Source organism: Patiria miniata, unplaced genomic scaffold, assembly GCF_015706575.1.
Source record: "Patiria miniata isolate m_02_andy unplaced genomic scaffold, ASM1570657v1 HiC_scaffold_28, whole genome shotgun sequence".
NCBI classification, from domain to species: domain Eukaryota; kingdom Metazoa; phylum Echinodermata; class Asteroidea; order Valvatida; family Asterinidae; genus Patiria; species Patiria miniata.
Window position 1 is genome coordinate 4,252,060 of NW_024037067.1, and position 23,764 is coordinate 4,275,823.

The 23,764-nt window shown below is 40.4% G+C and overlaps 1 protein-coding gene across 1 annotated transcript in view; it reads right to left on the reverse strand.

Annotated features, from left to right (window-relative positions):
- Positions 1-19,872, reverse strand: part of LOC119734712 (guanylate cyclase 32E-like) — a 73,381-nt gene extending 53,509 nt beyond the window's left edge. The window contains exon 1 of the mRNA XM_038208251.1: positions 18,944-19,872. Coding sequence (XP_038064179.1) covers positions 18,944-19,363 — 420 coding nt within the window. The 5' untranslated portion in view covers positions 19,364-19,872. The remainder of the gene's footprint in view (positions 1-18,943) is intronic.
- Positions 19,873-23,764: the final 3,892 nt, after the last annotated feature.

The following is a 23,764-nucleotide window of genomic DNA, read 5'->3' on the forward strand; positions in this document are numbered from 1 at the left end:
TATCTTTAGTTTTAATGCCGTCACGAACGTATCTAAACGCGCCTCTTATGTGTTTCGAAGGCACGCAAACATTGACATGGCATTTTGGCGCATTCGTGATTTGTAACAGAACCTTAGGTAAATGGCAAAAAACGCATTGTAAAAAACAGTTGAGGAATGGCAAGGATCAGTAGGCTCCCCTTTCAACAAGCAGGTTGCACTACCACTGTTGAATATACCAAGTCATATCATCTTCAAGTGCGTATTGAGTTACCTTGATATAAGATTCACCCGTGTAGTACTCGCCAGCATGAATCCGGATGACATATTTTAACAGATCCTGCAAGACCTTTCTCCCGAGCCCGAGATATTTCCTCCCGTTTCTAACAATTTATTCAGGCAAATCGGAAGGGGAAATTTGACAATGAGTCAACAAAAATTTGGGCGAGAAGCGATTAAGATAGGGACTGTGTGCTTCATAAGTTGTTTGTAATGACTCATAGACCGTTACCGTTGCAGATACCCAATCGGAAGATATATTTTCTTCCAAGAGTTTTACTTATGCCTAACCAAGTGATACAAAACCATTGCCCCATAACTCCGCCTTACCGCACATGGTCTATATTTAAGCATCTTCTTCTATAACCACAGGCAGTTGCATTAAAAAAAAATGTAATCATAACTGTCATATCCACAACATAAACGAAACTCACGCCTGTCGTCGCGAGACAAATTAATGTGCATTGGCGTTAATTTATTGAAACCATTTATTTCCATTATATTGTCACGAGTTACTTCGTGCACTAACCTCAATATCTGATTCAATTCAATAGCGTGTAGACATTTGTCTTCATTTTCATGGTTTACCCAAAAAACAAAAAAAATCGACCACAACTTCCGAAAACCCTATGTTTTATCAATAGCTCCACGGTTTCATCAAGTCACACAGCTCCATGATTTATGTAACACCAGGCTCCGGCGATACTGTGCCGTTTTTGCAATCAAAGGTTACCCATCCACAACTGTTACGATTTCCCCATGTTGCTACCATGGACCGTTTGGCAGTATAACTAGATACAGACACTCGCCCGGAAAATTAATGGCTTTCTTTACCCTCCATTTAGCCCAACTAATGAAAAATGACACGCCTCGGGTAGCAGGCAAAACACGAAAACCCAATAGTGGCGACACAAATATACTGATGCTGGGATACATGAAAACATTGAGTCGACAAACCGTCCCCGTCGTTTGGCAAGTTTTAACTTTAATAAATATACTATCAAAGCGAAAGATAGAGTTACAAATCATGCAGCGAACATTTTTAGTGTTGGTTCTACAGCAATTACACTTGAGTCGTGGATGGGAAAGACAAGATGACGTCATTTGTCAACAGCTAATTCAAAAAAGCCTATAAATCTGTGCTTAATCTGTGCAATTTGACAGAATTGTCTCTAATTACAAATCAGGGGGGAACTTGTTATACAGGTAAAGGCACTCACTACGCTCCGTAATCTATAGTTGACAATTTATTATTGCATTCATAATGTAATAAACGCTCAAATATTGATATATGGTATTCAATCTGTTGGAAAAAGAAGCAGGACACTCCAAATTCGGAATTGAACCAGTTTAAATAGTTTATACTTCTCACGGGCCGATCTTTTCGTTCGATAACTCATTGGAAAACATAACTAAGGTAGTACTGAAAATAGCCACTCAGTTAAAAAATACACTGCTGTGGGTGCGAAGCCTCCAAGCACTAGTATAAAATTCCATCTCGATGTTTAAGATGCAGCTTCTACATCACCTGCGTATCGGATGGTCCCTATGAGACAGATCACATCCTGTAATGAAATCCGAGAATTAATATTTAACGATGTATTTGCGGGACTGAGAACGGCCCTTTTTCCGCGGGGACGATCCATCATCGTATCCGGGCACTGACTCGCGCTGCCCGGCACGGAATGGAGTCCGGTTTTTATCTCGAAGTCGATGAAACAACGATTTGTACTCTTGAGCGTGCCTCCGATACGCGTTTTACGCGTACGCGTTCAATCAACGGCGAGGGCTTGCAGGACACATTAACCTATCTTGAGGGTAAATATTGGAGGGTATATTACAAACATCGGGGCCAAATTCACTTTCCTTCGAACAAAGAAAGCAGGAGGTCGTGGGTTCGAGTCTCACCCGAGTGATTTTTCCAACTGTCACTAGGGAGGTAACATACTGAGTATATAGTGTTTATACGTCAGAGAGGGGCAAAACCTAATGTTGAAGAAAATGTTTGCTATCAGCAAAAACAGGTTACCAGCGAAAACGTTATGCAGGTACTGTGTGTGACTTGTTCCCAGCTGGTTTTGCGAAACAAACATTTTCTGATGAGGTACCTGATCAGAAAATTGATCAGGTGTGCCTTGAAATTTGACTTAGATGCGAAATGTGAAACTAAGGTACAGAAATGTCGAAACGACACAAAAGTCATGCGCATTTAAACAATTCATTAACTCATTGCCATCTTTACGCTATACCAAAATGTACATCATGCATTATAAATATTCCTTCTCGTCTGATTTGCAATTTACTCATTATGCAATAGTAATAAGATAAAATCTAATCAAATTAACGCTATGCCTCAAAGCAAGTCGCAACCCCATTTCATCCCTATCAAGTTTCAGCACCAATTCGTCAATACAAATACGATACAATATAAATGCATAACAAAGCAAAATTGTGTCAGTGCGTTATGCCAGAGGCCAATTCTGATCGGCGAAAGCTACCTCACTATTTAGAAACCAATCAATAAAGAGACCTCTAAAGCATGGGCATTTTACAAAGGATCTATTCCAAAATTCTGGGTCAGCATGTTGCCGCCTTTTCCCCAGCGATTGAGTTCATTTCGGTCAATACCGTCAGCGTTGGCAATTTGAACCAATGAAGGCTGTCCACGTTTGTCACGCTGAATTCCGTTCCTTTCATTTTATCCCCCCGAAGAGGTGTGAATTTGAGCGCAATTAAAACGGGGTCAGCGCATAATGCTCGTATATCAAGAATACTCGCCCCTTCGCTACTCGTTACCGAACCGGCGACCTCTCAACAGTCCGAAGGTTCGTCAATCCGAAGGTTCGATAGTCCGAACACACACATTTCCTATACTCGGAGCTTCGTTGGTCAGAAAATGACATAAATTTCACAGTCCATTAGGTTCATTGGTTTGAAGGTTCGATAATCCGAAGGTTCATTTGTCCGAAGGTTTAAAAGTCCGAATTAAGCACAAGGTTCAATAGTCCGAAGGTTCATCAATCCGAAAAGCATGCAAAGTTCAATAGTCAGAATCGACATTGAACGTTTTGTTTCGATTCGGGCTATCGAACCTTATCGTCTATTCGGACTATCGAACTTTCGGATTATTTAACCTTTCTATCGTCGTACTAATGAACCCTTCGGACTAACGAGCCTTCGGACTAAGGAACCCTCGGACTATCGGGCGGTAACCATTGCACCTAAACACCGTCCCTCAAAATTGCCGACAAAAATTCCCTTTTCTAAAAATGTTATTCGATTCGAGAGCCACCATTTGAACAGTGAAATAATATTATGATTAACTGCTCTTTCTGGTTGGCTGTAGTTGTTTTACACCTTATAAAAGCTGATTGCAAACGAGTGGGTGTTTAGTTTGGTATAAATTATGTATACTTTAGGTATCTCCGCATTATGGCAGGTGTTCGAGGTAATCTATCCCACTGCGCCTCAGCTACTTAATGTAAACAATTTTTTATAGTAACAGGCAAACACACATGTTCATAATAGTTCATTTGGTCGATATAATTGCCTTACGGGAGTGAGCAAATTTGGCTTTTGGACACGACTTCTGGCACTAGCTAAACAAGCCGAAAGATTTACCGGTAAGCAAGTAAAGTCTCTCCCGAGCAGAGCCCATGCTTGTCTTTGTCTGAAACGATTATATTCCCTTTGAAGGGGATCCAGTCTATCGCAGGTTATCCCCAGCCAATGCTAAGACAGATAATAGACATATAGGTGAAAGGAGAGCGACCAGAGCCTAGGGACATTCAACGTCAGGATTTGAACTCTAATGAACCTCCTTTCATGAGTCACAAACATGCATCACTTTCTCTTAAACCATAGCACATATTAGGACATAATACCAAAGCGACTCAGAGACATCTGACAGTGGCCACTTTCAAATAAACCTAAGAGAACTCGAGGCCAAAACAAAATACCAGAAAGAAATGATTCTCAGTTCAAATGGAAGAACCTACATGTTCCAAGGTAGGACATTTCTCTTCTCCCCCCCCCCGATCCGTGATGCAGCATGCACTCTCAAGACAAACCTTTTACTGGGTTAACTCATCGAATCAGAGATAACTAAACGTATGCAGAAAAAAAAAATCGATTAATCTTCATATCAGACCATCACATCAAAGCGGTCACGAAAACAAACATCAGCTCCTGCAATGTACTACGCCAGGGTTAATATTAATATATTATTCTTGTAAAATGATGAAAAGGGGGATATATATTATTTGACAAAGGCAGCGAGCTTTGATGATGTCGACTCTTTTTTTTATATGCATAAGAAGGATTGCAACAATCGCGCTTAATTGCAGAGTATCTCTTGGCTACACGAGCATTTGATTTGGTATTGATTTGAACCTCACAACGTATGGCCCCAGGTTGGTTGAAAAGGATACATTCTGCGTATTATAATGGCAAAACTGCGCTTAATTGAGCGACTGGATTGAGTGAATCTGCACTTACTAAATAGACCTAATGTTAAGTGTTATTAGATGTGAGTTCTGCCGCATTCGTGTATCTGAGCCTACAAAACAAGTCTTTTCATGTCATCATGTTTTACAAATCATATTTTACAAATTCAAACACAAAGACCAACATACAATGAGGGATTGTTAATGGTTGACTTAATATGTTCAAACATAAGTTTCCTTTGCGAATTGGTTTGTTTCCAAAATAAACACATTCCTATTATACTAATTTTCCTAAACCAATTTTACCAGAAACAGTGGAATCATAATTATTTGTGTGATAAAGGTCTTCTCAAATCCATGTTAAATTGTTTTTCCACGAATCGATTTAATTCATAATTGCCAAAACACTATTAAAACAGCGTTATTAAAAGACACCTGCTGTTGGCCAAAATGGCATCCAATTAAGTTTGTGACAATAACTTGTGATTAATACTGAAATTGTAGCAAGTTGGCTATTATTCAGTTCATTTGTTCATCAAATTGAAACCAACAGCTGTGAGCGTGTACTGAATGCTTTTCACTCAGGTTAAAAGAAAAAGAAAATGGAGAAGCATGTGTTTTCCTGGTGGGCCGCAGACGGCTGAATGCCTAGAATAATAGAAAGGCGATACCGAGACTGGGAATTTGGCATAGAATGTCCAGCTTGGAAGCAGGAGTAATTCTTTCATACACTCTGTTTGTATAACCTATTTGCATTTCTGTTCAAACATAAAGCACGTGCGGCAACATTATACCAGAATATCATATCACGACGGTAGGTGCCTCCTCAGTTAAAACATTCGGGGGGAAAATCCACTATTCCTTCCAGGACCAACAATGAGACATGATTACACCAGTTAAGAGAACACCAGAAAACCCTACAGATGGAAAAAGGATCGCATTGTATCACCTTTCTGAAATTTTATCCCGTTATGTTCAGCTACAAACGGGCGGGGTTTTGAGAGCAAACAAGAGTCTGTGTAAGCAGAAACCAGGACAACATGACCACTTCTCCGACAAAATAACTGCGATTTATAAAGCTTCGCATTTGACGCTCAATTGCACCTGAACATTTTATCCCAAAAGAAGTAACAAATATCACAAAACACTTTCACTTCTTAAAATATCAGAATGATGACGTGAATAATAAAAAAAAAAATTAAACGTAAGAATATACTTGGAATGAGTGAATTCTGTGGCTCAGCCTGTGGTATGTTTCAAACAGTAAAATAAGCATTTAACGAAGAGTGCTTTGAACTGCCCGAAGCGGCACAACTGAATACACTCTAATCAGAGAAATGAATTCACCTTAATGACAAGTATCGTTCGGCTGTATGACGATAGAACCCGGCTGGCTCTGTAACGAAGACAACCGGCTGGCTTTGTGACGAAGACATTACCGTAAAGAAATGTGACGGAAACAACCGGCCGACTTTTAGACAGAGACTTTGTTGTGACTTCACCATGCGAACCTTCAAGTCTTATCTGACAGAGTCATCCGACCTGGATGTGACAGATACAACCAACCAGTATGTGACGAAGACAAGGGGCCAGTTATGTGACAAACAACCGGCCTGCTTTGTGGCAGAAACAACGGCCGGCTTTGTGACAACGACAACCAGCCGAATTTGAGAGCAGAAAACCAGGTGACAGAGACAACCAGATAGCTATGTGACAGAGACAAGCAGCCGGCTATGTGACGACAAAGATAACAGGCCTGTTATGTGACAGAGACAACCAGCCGTCTATATGACGGAGATAACCAGCCGGCTATGTGACAGAGACAACAAGCCGACTATGTGACAAAGACAATCAGCCTGCTTTGTGACAGAGACAACCAGCCGGCTATGTGACAGAGACAACAAGCTGTCTATGCGACAGAGACAACTAGCCGGCTATGTGACAGAGACAACCAACCGGCTATGTGATAGAGCCAACCAGCCGGCTATGTGACAGAGACAACCAGCCGGCTATGTGACAGAGACAACCTGCCGGCTACTTGACAGTAACAACCAGCCTGTTACGTGACAGAGACAACAAGCCTGTTATGTGACAGAGACAACAAGCCGACTGAAAGAGACAACAGACCGAGTAAGTGACAGAGACAATAACGGCCGGCTGTGTGACGACCAGCCAGCTTTGTGACTAGACAACTATCAGCCGGCTGTGACATATACAACAAGCCAACTTTGTGACAGAGACAACCAGCCGGCTGTGACATAGACAGCCAGCCAGCTATGTGAAAGAGACTATGTAACAGAGACAATGTCAAACTGCCGGCTATGAGGCAGTGACAACCGGCCGGCTGTTGCAAAGACAATCATCCGGCTGTGTGACAGAGAGAGCCAGCCGGCTATGTGACAGAGACAACTTCCCGGCTATAAAACAGACAACTAGTCACCTTTTGTGACAGGGACGACCCACTGGCTGTGACGGAGGCAACCGGCCGTCTAAAAACCGATCAGCTATGTGACAGATACAATTTGAGGGTGACATCCGATTAGCTTTGCGACGAAGACAACCGGCCAGCTGTGTGGCAAACACAACCTGTCGTTAATGAGACCGAGGCAAGCGATCGGCTGTGACAGAACCTTGGATGTGATCTCGGGTCCTGTTTGTATTGCAATGAACTTGCCCACTTGATCTACATTCAACACCTCTCTCGTGACCTCGTATACTGAAGAGGCGCACGGAAACGCCGAATATACGACGCTGCTATTGATACTCCATTAAACTGATGAGTACTATAGTGCCAACGAAAGAATCAGATTGCCCCACCATTGTGTAAATCAACGCTACAAGGTGAAACGTGCATAGGCCTAGATTGAAGTACAATTTACTACAAAAGGTCACAATGCGGCGACATCTCATTTACTTTCCAAAATAGACTCAATCGGAATAAAATATTTCCTACGTTCGGCACAAAGTTCATGTATTCCGCATATTTTCACATTCCACCTTAAGCACAAATCAAAATATCTTTTGGGTGAACATTATTTGGATTTTGGATGACACTTGTGGTGGCAATTTTCCGCATTCAGAATTAATGTTCACGGTATAACGGGCAACAGAACAAGATTGCATTTGGCATGAAGTTCCAGTCCTGCTGTAGTCTCAACTTACTCCAGAGTCCACAAACACCGACCTTTACGATTCAATTCTCGCAGTCGAAAATGATCAGGTGTGATGGAAACCATAGCGCATTCTGCTGTTACTTATTGCGAGGTGACTGCACAATGTTATGTGAAGTGATTTAATGAGCTGGACATACCTGACATTGTGACATTAAAGTCAACCGACGCGCGCGAAGTGGCGGGGACTTATTGAGATCTGATCCGGAAGTATGGAGATTACTCCTAGTGCAACATTCCTAAAACGAACATTAATTTGAAGCGACTGCCTAACTAGGTTAAACAATGTAGAGGACTCCAGACTGTACTTGGCACTAGCTTATCAGAAAGCGAGAATTCAAACGTGCAGGAAGCGTATGGTGATGTCAAGATAAATTGACGAAAACAGGTCGTAAGGATTGTGGTTCGGGGGGAACTTTAAACATTAAAAACAACTCGAGTGTTCCCCTGGAAGCTGTTATGCGTCCGATAGCTCCCCTTTCGCCAATCGTTCAATCCTTTTCAACTCTGAGCTGTAGGGCTTCCCCCAAGAAGAAGATCTGACAGAACGCCGATGTTGAGAAAACTATCCAGCGCAGAATGTCCCATCGGTGTGTAGTTAAACACAACCTGCTTGGGGCACAGGCAATTTATTGGATGGTGCTCAAGTGCATTTGTCCAATGGGTCGATTTCTCGGAGGGCAGAGCCGAGTTGACACTGGGTAGCCTCTTTTAGTGCTTCGCTGGGGCTGTGTGCACGGTCCTACAGGGTGCGCATGCAGTAGGACAAGGAAATATTGCGAATTAAGGAGCGGTCACGGATGGTTTTTTCTATCGGTCCGAGTCGGTCAGTGGTTTGAGAGATGCTCGGCCGTTTCTTGTCGTGACATGACGCAAGCACCGTCTTAAATGCGGGTGATAAATGATGCTCGCGAATGGGAGTAGAGGTTATCAAAAAATTCCTCCGTTCCGGGGATGTACAAAATTAAATAATTACCTCCACGCATGGATATTCAGGAAAATTGAAAGCTTTTTTTTCATTTTGCCGAATTTCGTTCTGTGCTCGTCAAACATTGGCAACACTTGCATCTATAGCTGTCAAGAAATGATGAACGTACTCAGTCTTAATCAGGAAAACACTTGATTCTCTCCCTGTCCAAAGTAGTATTTTATACTGACATTTTTTGGCAATAGCATCACGTCCTTGCTCCATGAATTGCATATGTTGAGGGATGCTTTCTTTGTGATACTATTAAACTGCGTCTTACAACTTTAATTGAAATCAGGCACTGATGTTACTCAATATAACAATTAAATCGCCAGTAAGATTTGAGGCTTTGCATGGTGGAGATACTAATAAATGAAAGGTTTGCGGAAACACCATGCCTCTGGTTCTTTTGAGAACCATTCTCTTAGTTGAGAAATTATTCGCACATGGCATTTCCGCAAACCTTTCATTTATTAATACTTAAATCGTCCTTCTATTCTAAAAGTGTTTGAATATCTTATGTTTTTTACAATTTTTTTCTGTCTTATTGTAGAAATACATTTTAAGGCCACATTTATTATCATATAAGCAATTAACCTTGTACATGTTTTTTTTTGTTACGATAAGCTGACAATACAGAACAAAAAATGCTTAAATTAAATTAGGGCACCTTAGTCTGCCAGGCTTGGTTAGCAAACTTCCGATACCTTACAGCACTAAGTAAGAGGGAAAAAAAGTATAACCTGAACAGATATATTCCTTCGAGAATTACAATACGGATCAAAATATTTGTTTAAAGTTTTTTTCTCAATCTTAATCTTGCCGCTGGGCTCGGTCCAAACTCCAGATGCAACACGGCTGCAGGGTAGCCGCTCTAAATTACATTAGCAAACACTCACAGGCCCATCGTAACCCGCAGCCGTTCATAAATCAAACATTTTTTTTTCATCAAAAGAAAAAATTGATTTTTGGGGCGGTTTTTCCCAAATATGCTCTGTCGCCAAGGGTTCAGGCAATCAGAGGATTTCTCTTTCTTTTTATATGATATTTTATCTGGAGATCCGTGTGTGCAGTGGATTGGTAAACAAATCATGCAGTGTATGTATTACGAAGCCTTTGCTGAATCAAGTTTTCTTTTCTTTGCAGGCGCATGAAGACATGCTCTTTTCATAAAATATATTATTCTCTTTGTCAAAGCAAGACAGCAGATGCTTAAAATTTAAATCAATTCCAAGTGGACGGGAGAGGAAAATCCATTTAATTGATCTTCACAGGAAAGAATAACAGCCAAGGATCATGACAAACTCGTGTTTGATTTGAACGGAGCCCACCCGTCAATTCGTTACAAAAATAATTAAATTTGCTACAACGCCGTTTAGATAAACTTAAACTCTTCGATCGGATCTTTATACAACGCTTATTGTTTTTTCGCATGCACGTTAAATCTTTCTGTAAATGTTATCGATCAAGGAATTTAATTAAAAGGCTGTTCAAATCCGAAAATGTCAAATGCTCCTTTTGACTGAGGGCAGTCCGGTAGGTAATACGCCAGTCAAGGTGATTGCCAGGGCGTATAAAGAATTAACAAGACCATTTGTTCAGAAAGATATAAAAAAGAAAAAGATGGGCTTTACTTATTGTTTGGCCGCAAATAATTCGAAATTTGTAAGATGGAATTTTGCATTTGGGTGATGCAAATTCGAATTCGAAATTTGTGAAGAGTGAATAGGCCTAACTATTCTAAAAAAAGAAACACATTTTCCGGTGTAAAATTTTTCCGTTATACAATTAATGAATGTTTATGAGTGCAATGGTAAGAATAATTCCATGAGGTGACAAATGGAATGTTCCATTCCACGAGGCGAAGTCGAGTGGTATGGAACATTCCATCCGTCATCGAATGAAATTATTCTTTCCATTGCACGAATGTGAAACATTCATTATTTGTTTTATACAACACCGTGAATAAATCCTTGTCATCTGATTGGTAAGAGCCGCCAAAAGTGTGACTGTGCAATGGAACTTCCATTTACCGTAAAATGGAAATTCTGTGCTATAGCCATGCGGCCGCGCCGTTCGTTCGGACGAATAATTCAATGACACGTGATCAATGAACCACCAATCAGATGACGGGGATTCAGACGTTGTATAATAGCTGTTAGCCGTATTTAGGGGCTCTAGATTGAATGGTTATTCACGATGTGTTAAGCAGTGTATTGTTAGGAATATGAATTCATATCTATATAGGAAGATGCATTTATATCTAATTCCAATATATATAGCTATCCGCTGTTTGGACTGCTTTACCAACGTTGCTCTCACAAGACCAGGCGAAAATACAAGAACCTTGAAGATTTATTATTCTCACAAATCCAATTTAATCGCCGTCCTTGTCACGAGGCAGACAGAAAGCTGTTTGCATCTCATGTCTAGCATTAGAGGTAATCAACCTTCAAGCGCAACCGGGTATTCTTTTTGGCATGAATAATTTACAGTTGTTCCATTACGTTCTATTACATACGGTCACCAAAGACATTTCCGAATGTTAAATAAACAATGACGGACGTCAATTAACTCAAGGCGAATGTCAATGCCGTTCGACGCTGGGTCTCTCCCATATTACAGTTCACATCCATCCATGAATGTCAAAAAACAAACATCAGCGCGAGGAAGTCATTTCAGGAAATTCAATTACAACGTAATACCGAGCTTTGCTCAAGCATGACAAACAATTTAATTAAGCTTTAAGATACCGCACAACGGGAATAAATACTTTGATGTATTTGTATCAATTGGAGCGAGCGAGATAAAACAGTTGGAGCATACGCCGAAGCGGCTTTTTGTGGTATACCCGCTTTGGGAGACCGATTGATTTCCCCGGTTCGTACCCCTGCCAGCGCCGCCCGATATAAACCCATCAATAAGAGACAAATTTGCCACCTAATCAAAACAGCCTTTGGGTTATGAAAATATTAACACGGTCAAAATCTCAGGAGCGTCTCGGGACAGTCGGGAGAAGAAAAAGGAAACGGTAAACACGTAATGCGATGACTGGCACTAAACCCCTCTGCATCCACGACCGAGTTTTTGAATCAGTATAGCTACGGTCCGCGGTGTATAAGGGTGAAATGATATGCCCCGGGTGCCAGCCAGTCCAATCTCCAAAATGGAAGCAAAGAAAGAAGAGACACATGCGCAAACACGCAATCTCAATTTTCAGATGGTCGTGAAGAATAATCATACCTCAAGGTTGTAACACAACAAAAGATACACACAGCAATATAAAACCCCACTCAAAAGAATGAGTCTCGCACTTGCGGAGAAACATATTTTCTTCCCGTTGACGTGAGTGGCACTTACGTTGTGACCCGCGAGCGCCGGAGGACTTAGCAATGATGGAGAAAAGGACGATTGGTTCAAGTCAACGTGCTTAAACTGCATCCACAATACACACTGAATGGTTTTCAATAACAACATAATAACGCTGCAGATGTAGCTGTAATTATAAGCTCTGTTATTAACTTATTGCATTTTGAAGAAACGCGCGGACAATCTTCGTAGCTGATGCAAGTAAAAACGCTAATAAAACCCCAATAACATTTTTTGATATTAAAAGATGTTTTTTTTTTTATTTCATCAGTCAGTCTGTCCTGGCGCAGGTGCAAACACTCATACGGAAACTGATAAAAATACTGAACTGATAAAAACTTATTGTACATTTGTAGGGTAGTATATTCACATGCCTTGTACAACGTGATACGAATGTCCGTTATCCCCTTGCCTTATACTGTTTTGAGCACAAGACATGAGGAAATTGACGAAAATATAGATTCACTAGATAGGTGGTCAGGAGAACCAAACAAATTGTTCGATATCAGTTTTAACATTAATATTCTATTGGTTAGCCTATGTTAACATCGATATGACACAGCTACTTGTTTTCCAAGGACTTGTTAATTTTTTCCTCCTTTACCACTTATTCTATAACGATTTAAAAGTCAAGATACTAATGGCATATCCAATTTTGTGTCAATTTGAATTTTCTTCAACTTGCCATTTTGCGAAAATTAATATCGGAAAAAACCTAACGATGGTGTGTCATCTGTGACGGCCAATCGTCTAAAAACTTCAGTAAAGATGCGCTGAGATTGTTTCTGGTAAATCTTGTGATTTTTGAATTAACAAAAGAAACAGTTTGTACATATCACATTGAGCTGTTAACTGAAACTAAGTCACATGCTATTGACTATCGGTATTTATGCACGTAAATTCAGAACCGTCACCCTTACACATTTCCATGCACTAACTGGCAGTCATGTACCGTGTCGCGCGTGGCGTGGTTTGATCATTCGTTCACTTCAATATTGAAACAAGAGAGTCACAAGTGTGATATCAAAGTGATAAGTGGCTTTATCATCGACGCCCGCTGATATCATCATACCGCTGATATTAGTTAATGACAAATTATTGGCAAATAATTGACATGATGTATTGGTAATATCGTTACGGATACAATGAATATACGGTCTTGTAAGTCTATTATCAGGCTTGCATCAAAAATAAAATTGAACGAGTGCACGACCTCAACAAAGGTAATTACATTTTGGTATATTTACTTCCTTAGTGTAGTAAATTGTGATACTGAAATTATTTTGCCGTGAATTAACTAACAACATACTAAAATGCGGCTACTATTATAAGGTCTACTATTACATGACCTTGCAACAAATGAGAACAAGGGCGAGAACCTAATATTGTAAATGTCACGTTGATTTACATCACCCCGACGAAAATTCCATCGTATGAAAAACGAATGAGTAGTAAATATGGGGCCATTTGGCCTCTGCTATTACCCGGTTAAAACAGTGTGGTGTTATGTTGGTAGCAGAATATTGGAGTACAATAACATATGCCCAAACGTAGAAAAGATCTCTCACAAAAAGGGGATTGCCTCATACACCGCAGTTGCAAATGACGACACTTTAATGGATCCTTTAAGTTTCCTTTACACTTAAAATTATCACCTTCAGTTTATATACACTTGATAATTTATTCTTTTTACGTGAGAGGACCTTTTTTTATCAATAAAAACTGGATGTTTCTGAATTTGTTTCTAGTGGTTGAATAGCTGAACCTTTAGGTCTGAAGGCCTGAGGAGGTTGAAGGCCTTATCGAACTGAAAGCTGCTTCAACATTATTCATAAATTTACAGCACAAGTGTCATAGTCAATTCCACACCTCTGATTGTCTTATATACGCAATTGCCCATCAGATTGCACTCGACGTCAGAGAACATCTCAAAAGATACTCGGAGGAAAGACGAGACAGTAAAAAGCAACACGGTCTTCGCTACGTACCTCTCAATAATGGGTCTGGCAATTGCCCACTTGAGCGGAAACTCCGATTGTCTCCTCGCCTGCCGTTACCGTGGCAACGCTGCAAGGAATAAGCTGTTTCCATCGCCGAGGTCTATTACACACCACGAACGCTGATATTATGATAGAGCAACAGGGTCGTAAGTGACTGGCGACGCAGGCAGATTTGCAATCATTTTCGTTTCCATTCGAGAGGGATCACTTCTTATAAATGTTCCCCTGCCCCCTCAAAGAAACAGTCGTCAGTAATGATTTAAAAGTGAGTCTTAAAACGATTTTCGGCCACTTGGGAGGACCGTGGATACTTTACGGGCACTTTATTGCCATCAAAAAGCCATCTCTGTCGTAGAGTCATGGTATTGAGTATTGAGAATTGAGAATATCAAATGCAGTCATCAATCAACAATCACATAACACTGAAAGCCAATCCATAAGCGCTTGTTCCCTAAGTTCATAGGTATATCAAATGAAGATCTATAGCTAAGAGACACCGCGGACAACACTGGCGATCCATTCAAATGCAAATGCCTCCAATGCTGAATCAAGATATTATTTTCGTGTGACTTGAAATACAATCAATTACGCCATTCTGGGTTAGATAAAAATGCACGCCACATCTGTTCCCCGCTATAACCGCTAATATACTTTACCTATCGTACTCATTTGAACTGCATCGATAGTCCAACCACTCTGTTTTCGAGTGCATATTGAAATAAAAAAGTGTGAACAAGCCAGTAAGATCGCAGTGTACCCGGGCTTTTAGTTACGGGTAGATAAATGAAATTTAATCAAAGAAAGTATACTGAACGTGTTTACTAAACAGAGATATAATTGGCAGTCGGACTTTGGCTCAAGTTTGAGCCCGTTACTTTATGGGAATATTTGTACCTTTCTTGTTGACACTCGTCAGCTGCTACATCACACTTATATTTTCTAGTCATTCAAAGTGCCGTTCTCATCAACATCCGACGTATTGGCTTGATTCAGACTACACCTCCCAATATTCAAGGATATAGTTTGTGGCTCAAAAAGCGACTAGAAATGTAACCATGAGGTTTTCTCTGATTGAATGCGATTTTGAAACATCTTGAACACCTTTATTTAAAGGTTTTTATACAACATTTGCTTTTACTGTAGTTTTCAGACAAGGGCGGATTTGGGGGTTAGTATTTTATAACAAAAACTGTTAAACTGGCCTATTTCAAGTTTTGTGTTTATGGGTGCTGGAAAACCAAGGGGGAAAAAATGCTGTTTTTGGTCTGTCACTCAACCTACTTCAGACGAAACGGAGCAATTTGTGAACGTCAGGGAATTGTCAGGTCAGGGAACCAGTCTAGCTGGCTTGCGTACTTTCACAGATGTGTAACCGTTTGCAAACAAAATGTGGACTACAAAGGCTAAATTTGGTGAATTTGGGGCAGTATTTAAAAAATAAAGTCATTTTTTTCCAAACGATTGTTGGCCCTGTTGGAGATTGACACAAAAAATCCACTTTTCTTCAAAATGACAGCATATCATGCAGATGCCATAATTTCACAGGATGCTTGAGACTATCATTCCCTTAGAGTCAAGTGAGGTTCATAAAACAAAGTTGATAGTTTTGTTTTTTAATGTTTTCAAATGTTGTACATCACTTTCAAAGCTGTGAACATATATAACCCTTGGCAGACGGACTCAATTCACACAGGTCCTTCTTATATTTCAGTATGCCTCACGACTCGGGAAACGATCTGACATATAATTGCATCAAACGAGCGTTCACTGATTCAATGTGCGATTTCTTCACACCTTCACATTAATCATGTGAACATGAAACCCCTTTGAGGGGCTGATAAGAGCAAGATTGAACGCAAACGCAATCAGAATTTCCGGGCCTCTGACGCCAGGCCTTATTTTGCCTCTTCGCATATCGTACATCTGATAGTGAAATGGATCAGCAGTGCTGGTTCGAGATCCCTCCAGTGTCATGCCTACGATCAAAAATGGAACTTGAAACCACTTTCAACCTAATGCAAATATGGATCGTGACATTTGCAGGTGTGATGTTAAAGAGGTGAATATACCAACAATTCAGCCATTTAAATATGGATTTACAGGTTTGCATGTATAGTTGTATACTTCAACCGTAGCTCCGCCAATATTGAGGTGTTAGATTGGTGCCGAGTCGTGGTTTTACAGTTAAACACTTGAACTACATGTAAAACAGGAAGAAAATGTCTGCAATTGCTTTGTGCTGCTTCAGAGGTAAATACTGTCGTGTATTAGGAAATGATAGCTTTTAACGCCTTAAAAGCCTGTCATAAACAGGGCGACTCTCCAAAAAAGTTGTGCAAGTAGACATCTTTGAATTTCTCAAAAAGTATCCAACATCAGCATTTCATGTTGATGAAGTATATTGTTTGTACTCTGGTGTATAATCACATCGAAAATGTGATAAGATCCATTCATGCAGTCCAGAGATACAACAGATTATAAATGGCAATGTGTTTTTCACCCGTTCCAATGTGATTTTCACAGTTAATGAAAAAAAAACATTGCAAAGTGCCGGTTGAACGATTTCCAATGCAACTTTTTTGGGGTCACCTCTTAAAAAAAAGATATACATCCGGGCAACCAGACCGCAAATAAGTGGTACATTGTGTGGTATCTTTTTGTTTTAACTACTTGACCAACACAGACATCAGAAACGAATATCAGGGCATAGGTATTAACGAAGCCTTTTATTTTGACGACGATTGAACTTGACCTTGGCCCATTTTACATTTCTTCTGAAGACTGTAAGCGAAGATTCTCTGCTTACTATAGAAGAAAATACTGTGCTAAGCGGTGAGCATACTTCTAAGGTTAGATAAGAGCTTACATGCCATGGCGCAGAAGACTTTGAAATTATTTCAACGGAACTTGAAGTATGAAATTTGGCACACATCGTAAAAGTCAATCTAGGAGGTTCCAGTTGGCATTATACACTCACAGTTCTAGAAGCAAAATGCTACTTTGTTATAAAACAAGCTCCGTTTACATATCACCAGCTGGCGACCGAACGAAAAGTGCTACCGGCGAGGCAAAGTCTGAATTCTGTCGGGCAAGTTGGCATAATTACTCCGCTAACGGAGTTTTTATGTTTACCGGGGCCGGTGTATTTCGCGAGACGGCTCATTGACTGAGCGATTTAGCGGGCCATAACGCACCTGGCCTGCCGCGCTTGGCGGCCCAACACCCGTGCATTAACCGCTTGGTCACCGGTAATAAACCTCATTTTCATTCCACGCTCGTTCCGCGCAGTAACGACATTTGGTCAAAGTACCAACATTAAATACTACAGCGCCCACACGTTGTGATAAATGTAGACGTGAGTAAGGAATATAAAACAGCAGCCTTGTTTATATTTAACGACAGCTTGCAGACGAGCTTTAAACTTGAATTTCATTCATTCTTCCTGACCCTTAGACAAACGTACTTGGTATGGTAACAAAAGGTACTAAAACACGTACCCCAGTATGGACTACCAACATAAAAAGTCCCCTAGCAACTCGTGGTTGTCTTATCTCGAACGTGTGGTACAAAAGAATATACACGACATAGATTTGAACAATACGCTGTCTCATATGTGCCGCATCATGTTGACCGAGTCAATATGCAAAATGGCATGATTGATTTTTCCTGCAGATCGCGACTTTATACGGTGTATATAAGGTAGCAAGTTCTCTAATGCATATTCCCATAAACGGGTGAAAAATGTGCCACAAGAATAGTATCGATTCAAGTTCAGTCGGACCTATTCGCTTGAAATATGACCTTCTTGTATTATATACTTGAAGTAGGCCTATTCAAGATTCGAGATACGATTGCGTATAGGGCCTTATCATAAATAGTGAATTTCCCTGTAAGCTACGGTACATAAACTCCGCTAATAACATCCACACGTTATCTTGCCAAGCTAAAGATAAAGGAATGACACACTGTCCATTTAAAACCGTGACTGGCTTTACGAAAGAACATATCTTCTATACTATTCAGCTTGCTTCATCTTGCGGGCAAAAAATGCAGTTGATACCGTGTTTATGCTCAAAACAAACTTACAGCTAAAGTAGAAGCTCGTTCAATTGTTGCAATCTTTTTACAAAAAAATGACTTCTTTAAACTTTAACCTTGATTTGTTGTTGTGCAAACAAATCTAGTAGGATCGATCGAAATACAGGCGTCTACACTTGATCGAGAGATTAAATTTGCTTTCACGAAATGATAATCTCATACCAGAGCTGCACAGAGAGGCTTCATGACGACTTGTTGACGCCGAAGATTTCAATTATAATTTTAGGAAAAAATGTTTCGAGTGGCATGTTAAAGACGATTGACGAATTAAGGAATTTCACTATTTTCTGCTTCTCTTTCTATTTTTAGAATATTCAGGAGACAGGTGTGCTGTGCAACGACTTCTTAAACTAAATGCCAATCTGCCCTTCTTAGAATGCAACATTATTATATACGATGTGAAGAAGTTTTAATGGTGAGGCAAGCAACAAGTGCAAGTTAGCGGTAGCACCACGTGACTATAAATTACACCATTCTCCCGAAGACGAATAGAGCGTACTGATCGAAACGTTGACTTTACACATGTCCTTCTTAGAATCACTCATAACTCATTAGAGATACTTATTGCCAAGTGGTGTCAGCGCAAACCTCCATTATTACAACATTATGAGACAAGACTACAAAAATGGTACTCACGTAAGAAATCATGGGCAGGTTCCACGCAGTGGCTATCCGGGCTTCCGTGGCGCAAGTCTGATCGGGTCCAAAGAAAGCTACCACACCCTCCAACCACTGAGAGGTGAGAAGTTGTATGCTCCCCACTTCAGTTCCTTTAGTATCGTACATGTTTGATAGGACGAGTCGATGGTCAGGTAGCAGGTCATCCCTGCTGTTGATGTGTTCTATAGCCAGGCTAGCAGCACCGCTCACTACCAAGCCTTCCCGGTTGACGAATTCGCTTTCAGTCGGTGGTTTGGCGGCGGTTAGTAATCCAACGCGTATCTCTTCGAGATCGCTGGGTGAGTCTGTTGACTGCGTGGGGTCCTGGCTAAGCGTCTCTAGCGTAACGATCCAGAGAACCGCAAGGGAGGCTATCCACCGTGAGCCGGTCATCATCTGGGCCGTCTGCCGCGGCCGAGCCGCTGGCTGCCGGTACGGCGGAAGTACTGGTAACCGGTAATAAAGAAAAAACCTAGATGGTCGATTTTACCCTGTCTGTGACGGGAGACGATTTGTCTCCGTATAAAGATGTTGTTGTTCGTCACCACTTTGCGTTTGGGCAGGAAACACATGAATCGCCCATCTTCAGAGTTGAGACATCAGCTAAAAAACACAAACCAATCGCTGATGGGCTCGCCACAGGAATGCAACGCCGCTGATTGTTCGATACACAGTTTGCGTCCGCGATCACATCACCTCACTTTTTCCATTGCTATCAACCAGCCGTCATCTCGCTTACCAACCTGTGAAAAGGTAAGAAAAGGACAGTTCAGTTGATTCCTCTTAGCAGGTACACCAACACAATCCGTTTGAAGTGAATATCATAGAAGCCACTGAAACAACACAGCCAGCTCATCACACAACTTGTGGTCGGGCAGACCGCGCAAAATCTGACAGAGTGCGCTTAATTCACTGGTTATTTATGAAAGGTGGGCAGCACACACGCGCACGCATCACACCAAACAAGCCTCACTAGAACCAACAGTACAAGGTATGTGGACACAAGGCGGCGCTTTCAACTTGACCACACTGGGAGTAGAGCATACACGTACGTGCTGGGCTGTTCCATTCAAACGGTACAGGGGTACGACATTGGAACAGTCTGGATATACCGCGAGTGGATAGTCGTATACAAACGAATATAATTATGATCATAATGACAAACTATAGACCAGTGCCTCTCTATGGATACTGTGATTGTCTTGTTTAGAATCACGCACAAATTGCTACCTAAAATATCAGTCTCTAACATAGCATTGTTCCACCTTAGAAATATTGACGTGCCTGTAATTATAGAGACTGCGTCTTGTGCTATTTCATTTTTTAATAAAAAATCGCAGTGTTGACATTTAAATTGTCTGTTGAAACACGCGTGTTCATAATTTAGTTATCTATTCAAACAGCCACAAGAATACACACTATGTGCAGGGGACAGTTATTAATGATTGGCAATATTTATCCAAACGGTGTTCCTTTGTTGATAACAGTCAGTCCCAAAATAATACAATTATCAACAAAACCCCCAATTTATCAACATTATTTCAACGATAAGTGAGTAATTTTTCTTATCGTTTTGAGATGAATCGTATGTATATTACCCGTAACAACGTTCATGTAGGCCTATTATGATTAGAATGTACTCTTATCAAACACTGTTCTTTAAATTTCCATTTCTAAGATTGCAATGACATTACAGACGTCACTAAATCCAGTCCAGATAAGAGTATGAATTGTTTCTGGGTTACCCTTCATGAGAATAAACATGTGTTTGGATTTTTTTTCAACCTAATCTCCCTTCTGTCTTTGACTAAGTACTGGACCAAGTCCGCAAAAATCCATCAATCACACTGCTTCCAATGCATGATTTGCTTTAGGCCTCCAGGCCCAAGTCCATCATACTCCATCAATATTTAGTCAAACCAGGCCTGCAGGACCAAGTTCCCCAAACTCCACCAAAACGGGGGGGGGGGGGGGGGGGGGGGGATGGAGTTGGGGAGGTAATTAAGTTTGCAGATTGTTTGAATCTTTTGCGCTTGAAAGGGATGACTTCGTGATTACTTTAAATGCCAATCATACCCTGATGTCCACTGCTAAATAAATAGATAAATAAATAAATGAAGGGATACTTATGTAATGCTCTTGAAAATTAATCATCAGCGAAATTGAGCGGTCAAGGGCAAATATCTTTGGTTCTGATGAACTGTGGCCAATTGATGATGTACCTGCATGGTCATTGAGCTATCTTCAGCTTAAAAATGTGCTAACCTAAAGCATATTTTGGTAGACGTGCTAACACTTCAGTGCGGTGCGCATGAAGATTTTCCATTGTGAGATCACCATTTTAAACACACAGTCTGCTCCCTAAATTTGCATGATTTTGCTGCGTTTATAGTTTGGATCTCGGCAGTATGAACGCAGGCTCTCATAGGGTTCTGGCCCTTAATCCTTAACACAATTCCTGCTGTCCACTTTGCACATGGAATCAGTAAACCAGCGAACGTATTGCGCTACTCATCGCACAGCGTAGGAAAAACACGTGTCGGACGCACGTTCTCCGTTTCCTATAAACGATAATGACATGGCAGGGGAGAAATTGGTTGAATCGGGACCCGCAAATTGGTTGGAACGTGCTCATTTGGCCAGAGCGGGCAATCAGTGCGAATGATTGTGGGTGAGATGAGCCAACGAGCCCCATCTCCGTGCATGCTGGGAAAAGTGCATCCGCAGTCGCTGGAAAAGCAATTCATGAGCAACTTTCCGGCTTAGGCCCTATATATTTTTAATCGCTACAAGGATATTCAAATGGAGTCATAATGAAGACAAAGTAAACGACAATGTCGCCAAAAAAGGTCAAGACTTTGATATTTACACATAGTTTGTCTAGCGTAGGCCTATACAACTGAGGTTTCAAGCACATAAACATTCATTCTTCAAAATAGATTTGACTGGTACGTAGTTAAAAGTCCATCCATAACAGCTGCATTCAGCGGGTGCGAGTTTAAATTTTACCCAATGAAGCCTGACTAAAATTAGACGGACGGCTTAGGAAGAAAATGTTTTAAAAGAGAGCTCCACACGGGGAAGGTGAAAACAATAAAGCAAATAAAGCAAAAGTCCCAAGCTCCAAAAAGATTGTGAGTGTTAGTGATCTCGGCGGCTTTTTCTAAGCTGAGATTGTGATGTAAAAGGAGAATAGTTTTTAATTATTACCAAAAAAAATTCTCGACAATCTGATCTATGAGTGGTAACTGAATGACGTGGCTATTAATTCAATTTGAACCGAATGGAGAAGCTTTTTAGACATATAAACACCCCGAAAGAGCATACTAGCCGGTAGAATATATACGCTGTGCATTCTAACATGATTTTATGGTAGGTTACTCAAAGACCGATTTCTTGAACAAATTTATTTTCTCAGCTTTCTCCGACCTGTTTCTACACAGAGTCACGTACCACTCAATAACCATCTGTCAAATGTTTGTAAAGCTGAAAAGCATTCCCACAGTAACGCGACAAAGCCGACAGTTTATTCCACATCAACAAATATGTCTTTATTCCTGTTGCCAAGTCCAGGTGTTGCTTTGGGACATGAATTTCATTTACTCACCGGTACGCAAATATTTGAATTTTATATGGCCACTGATTTTTATTTCTGGGATCACATCGCCAGCTTATTGTGTAGTCACGAAACACAGAGGCATATCACAGGATATTGAATTTGCCGAGGAAAATAATTAGTTATTTCTAGTTCAGGCTTTCAATAAAGATTTCTTTGACGTCATCAATCTGAAGGTTATTGCAGACCGCCATTTAACCCCGTTTAGAGGTGTTCTAGGCACGAACCTCTTTGAAAATACTTTAATAATGTGTATAGGATGTTAAAGCAGGGGATTTCAGTAAAGGTTTTCCCGCTCCAGTTCATCAATACAATCAAATGAGTTTTTGAACGAACGTATTTAAGTGAATTTGATCATGCTGCTAATTCTTTGGTTCTTATTCATTTTTATGGCGTTCAATTTTGTTAATGGACATTCAAATTTGTTTGCCAACACATCCAAATTAAAAATTGCGTCATTCAGTTAAATAGCACCCAATCGTCATTCATTTTGGTACACCTTGATTTAATGAAGTTTTTCCCTTCGATTCTTACTTTTCTTTTCATTTACGTCAAATGGACATCAGAAGTAGGCAACAGTAACGACGAAAAGAAAGGCTTTCATCAGGACAACTGCACTTTTCATTTTTAGTTTCCTTTTTAAATGTTCATTATTTTCTTCTTCATCTGTTCTTTCAGCATTGCTCAATATTCCTTCTCTAACCTGTATATCAGCGTCTTGAAATCGTTACAAACTATATATTTTTTCTTTATCTGTATTTTAATTATGATCCGTATTTTAATTACTTTCAGATATCTTCTTGGAATTATACATATATATTTCTTATTGATTTTCTATGAACGTTCTCCAAAAAGGGTTTAGGCTCTAAATGGTGTATTTTAATTCCAATGCCAAAATGTCGAACATGTTTAGGCCTATCCATTGATGAATTCATTTGACCACATGTTCTTGCCTCAAGGCTCGGACGAATTTGAATGCTCTTCGCGGATATTTTCAATTTGAATGAGCGTACATTTGATTGCCGCATTTTACCAGTCGCGTGCTCGAAAAACTAAACTGAATGTTACTTTTAGTTAATTCAACGGTGATCTTAAACTGTATTCAAATTCGCGCTAAAATGGATGACTTGAAGCTAATAAAAAACGAAAATATGGCAATTCAGCCTGTCAAGAGTAGTTTA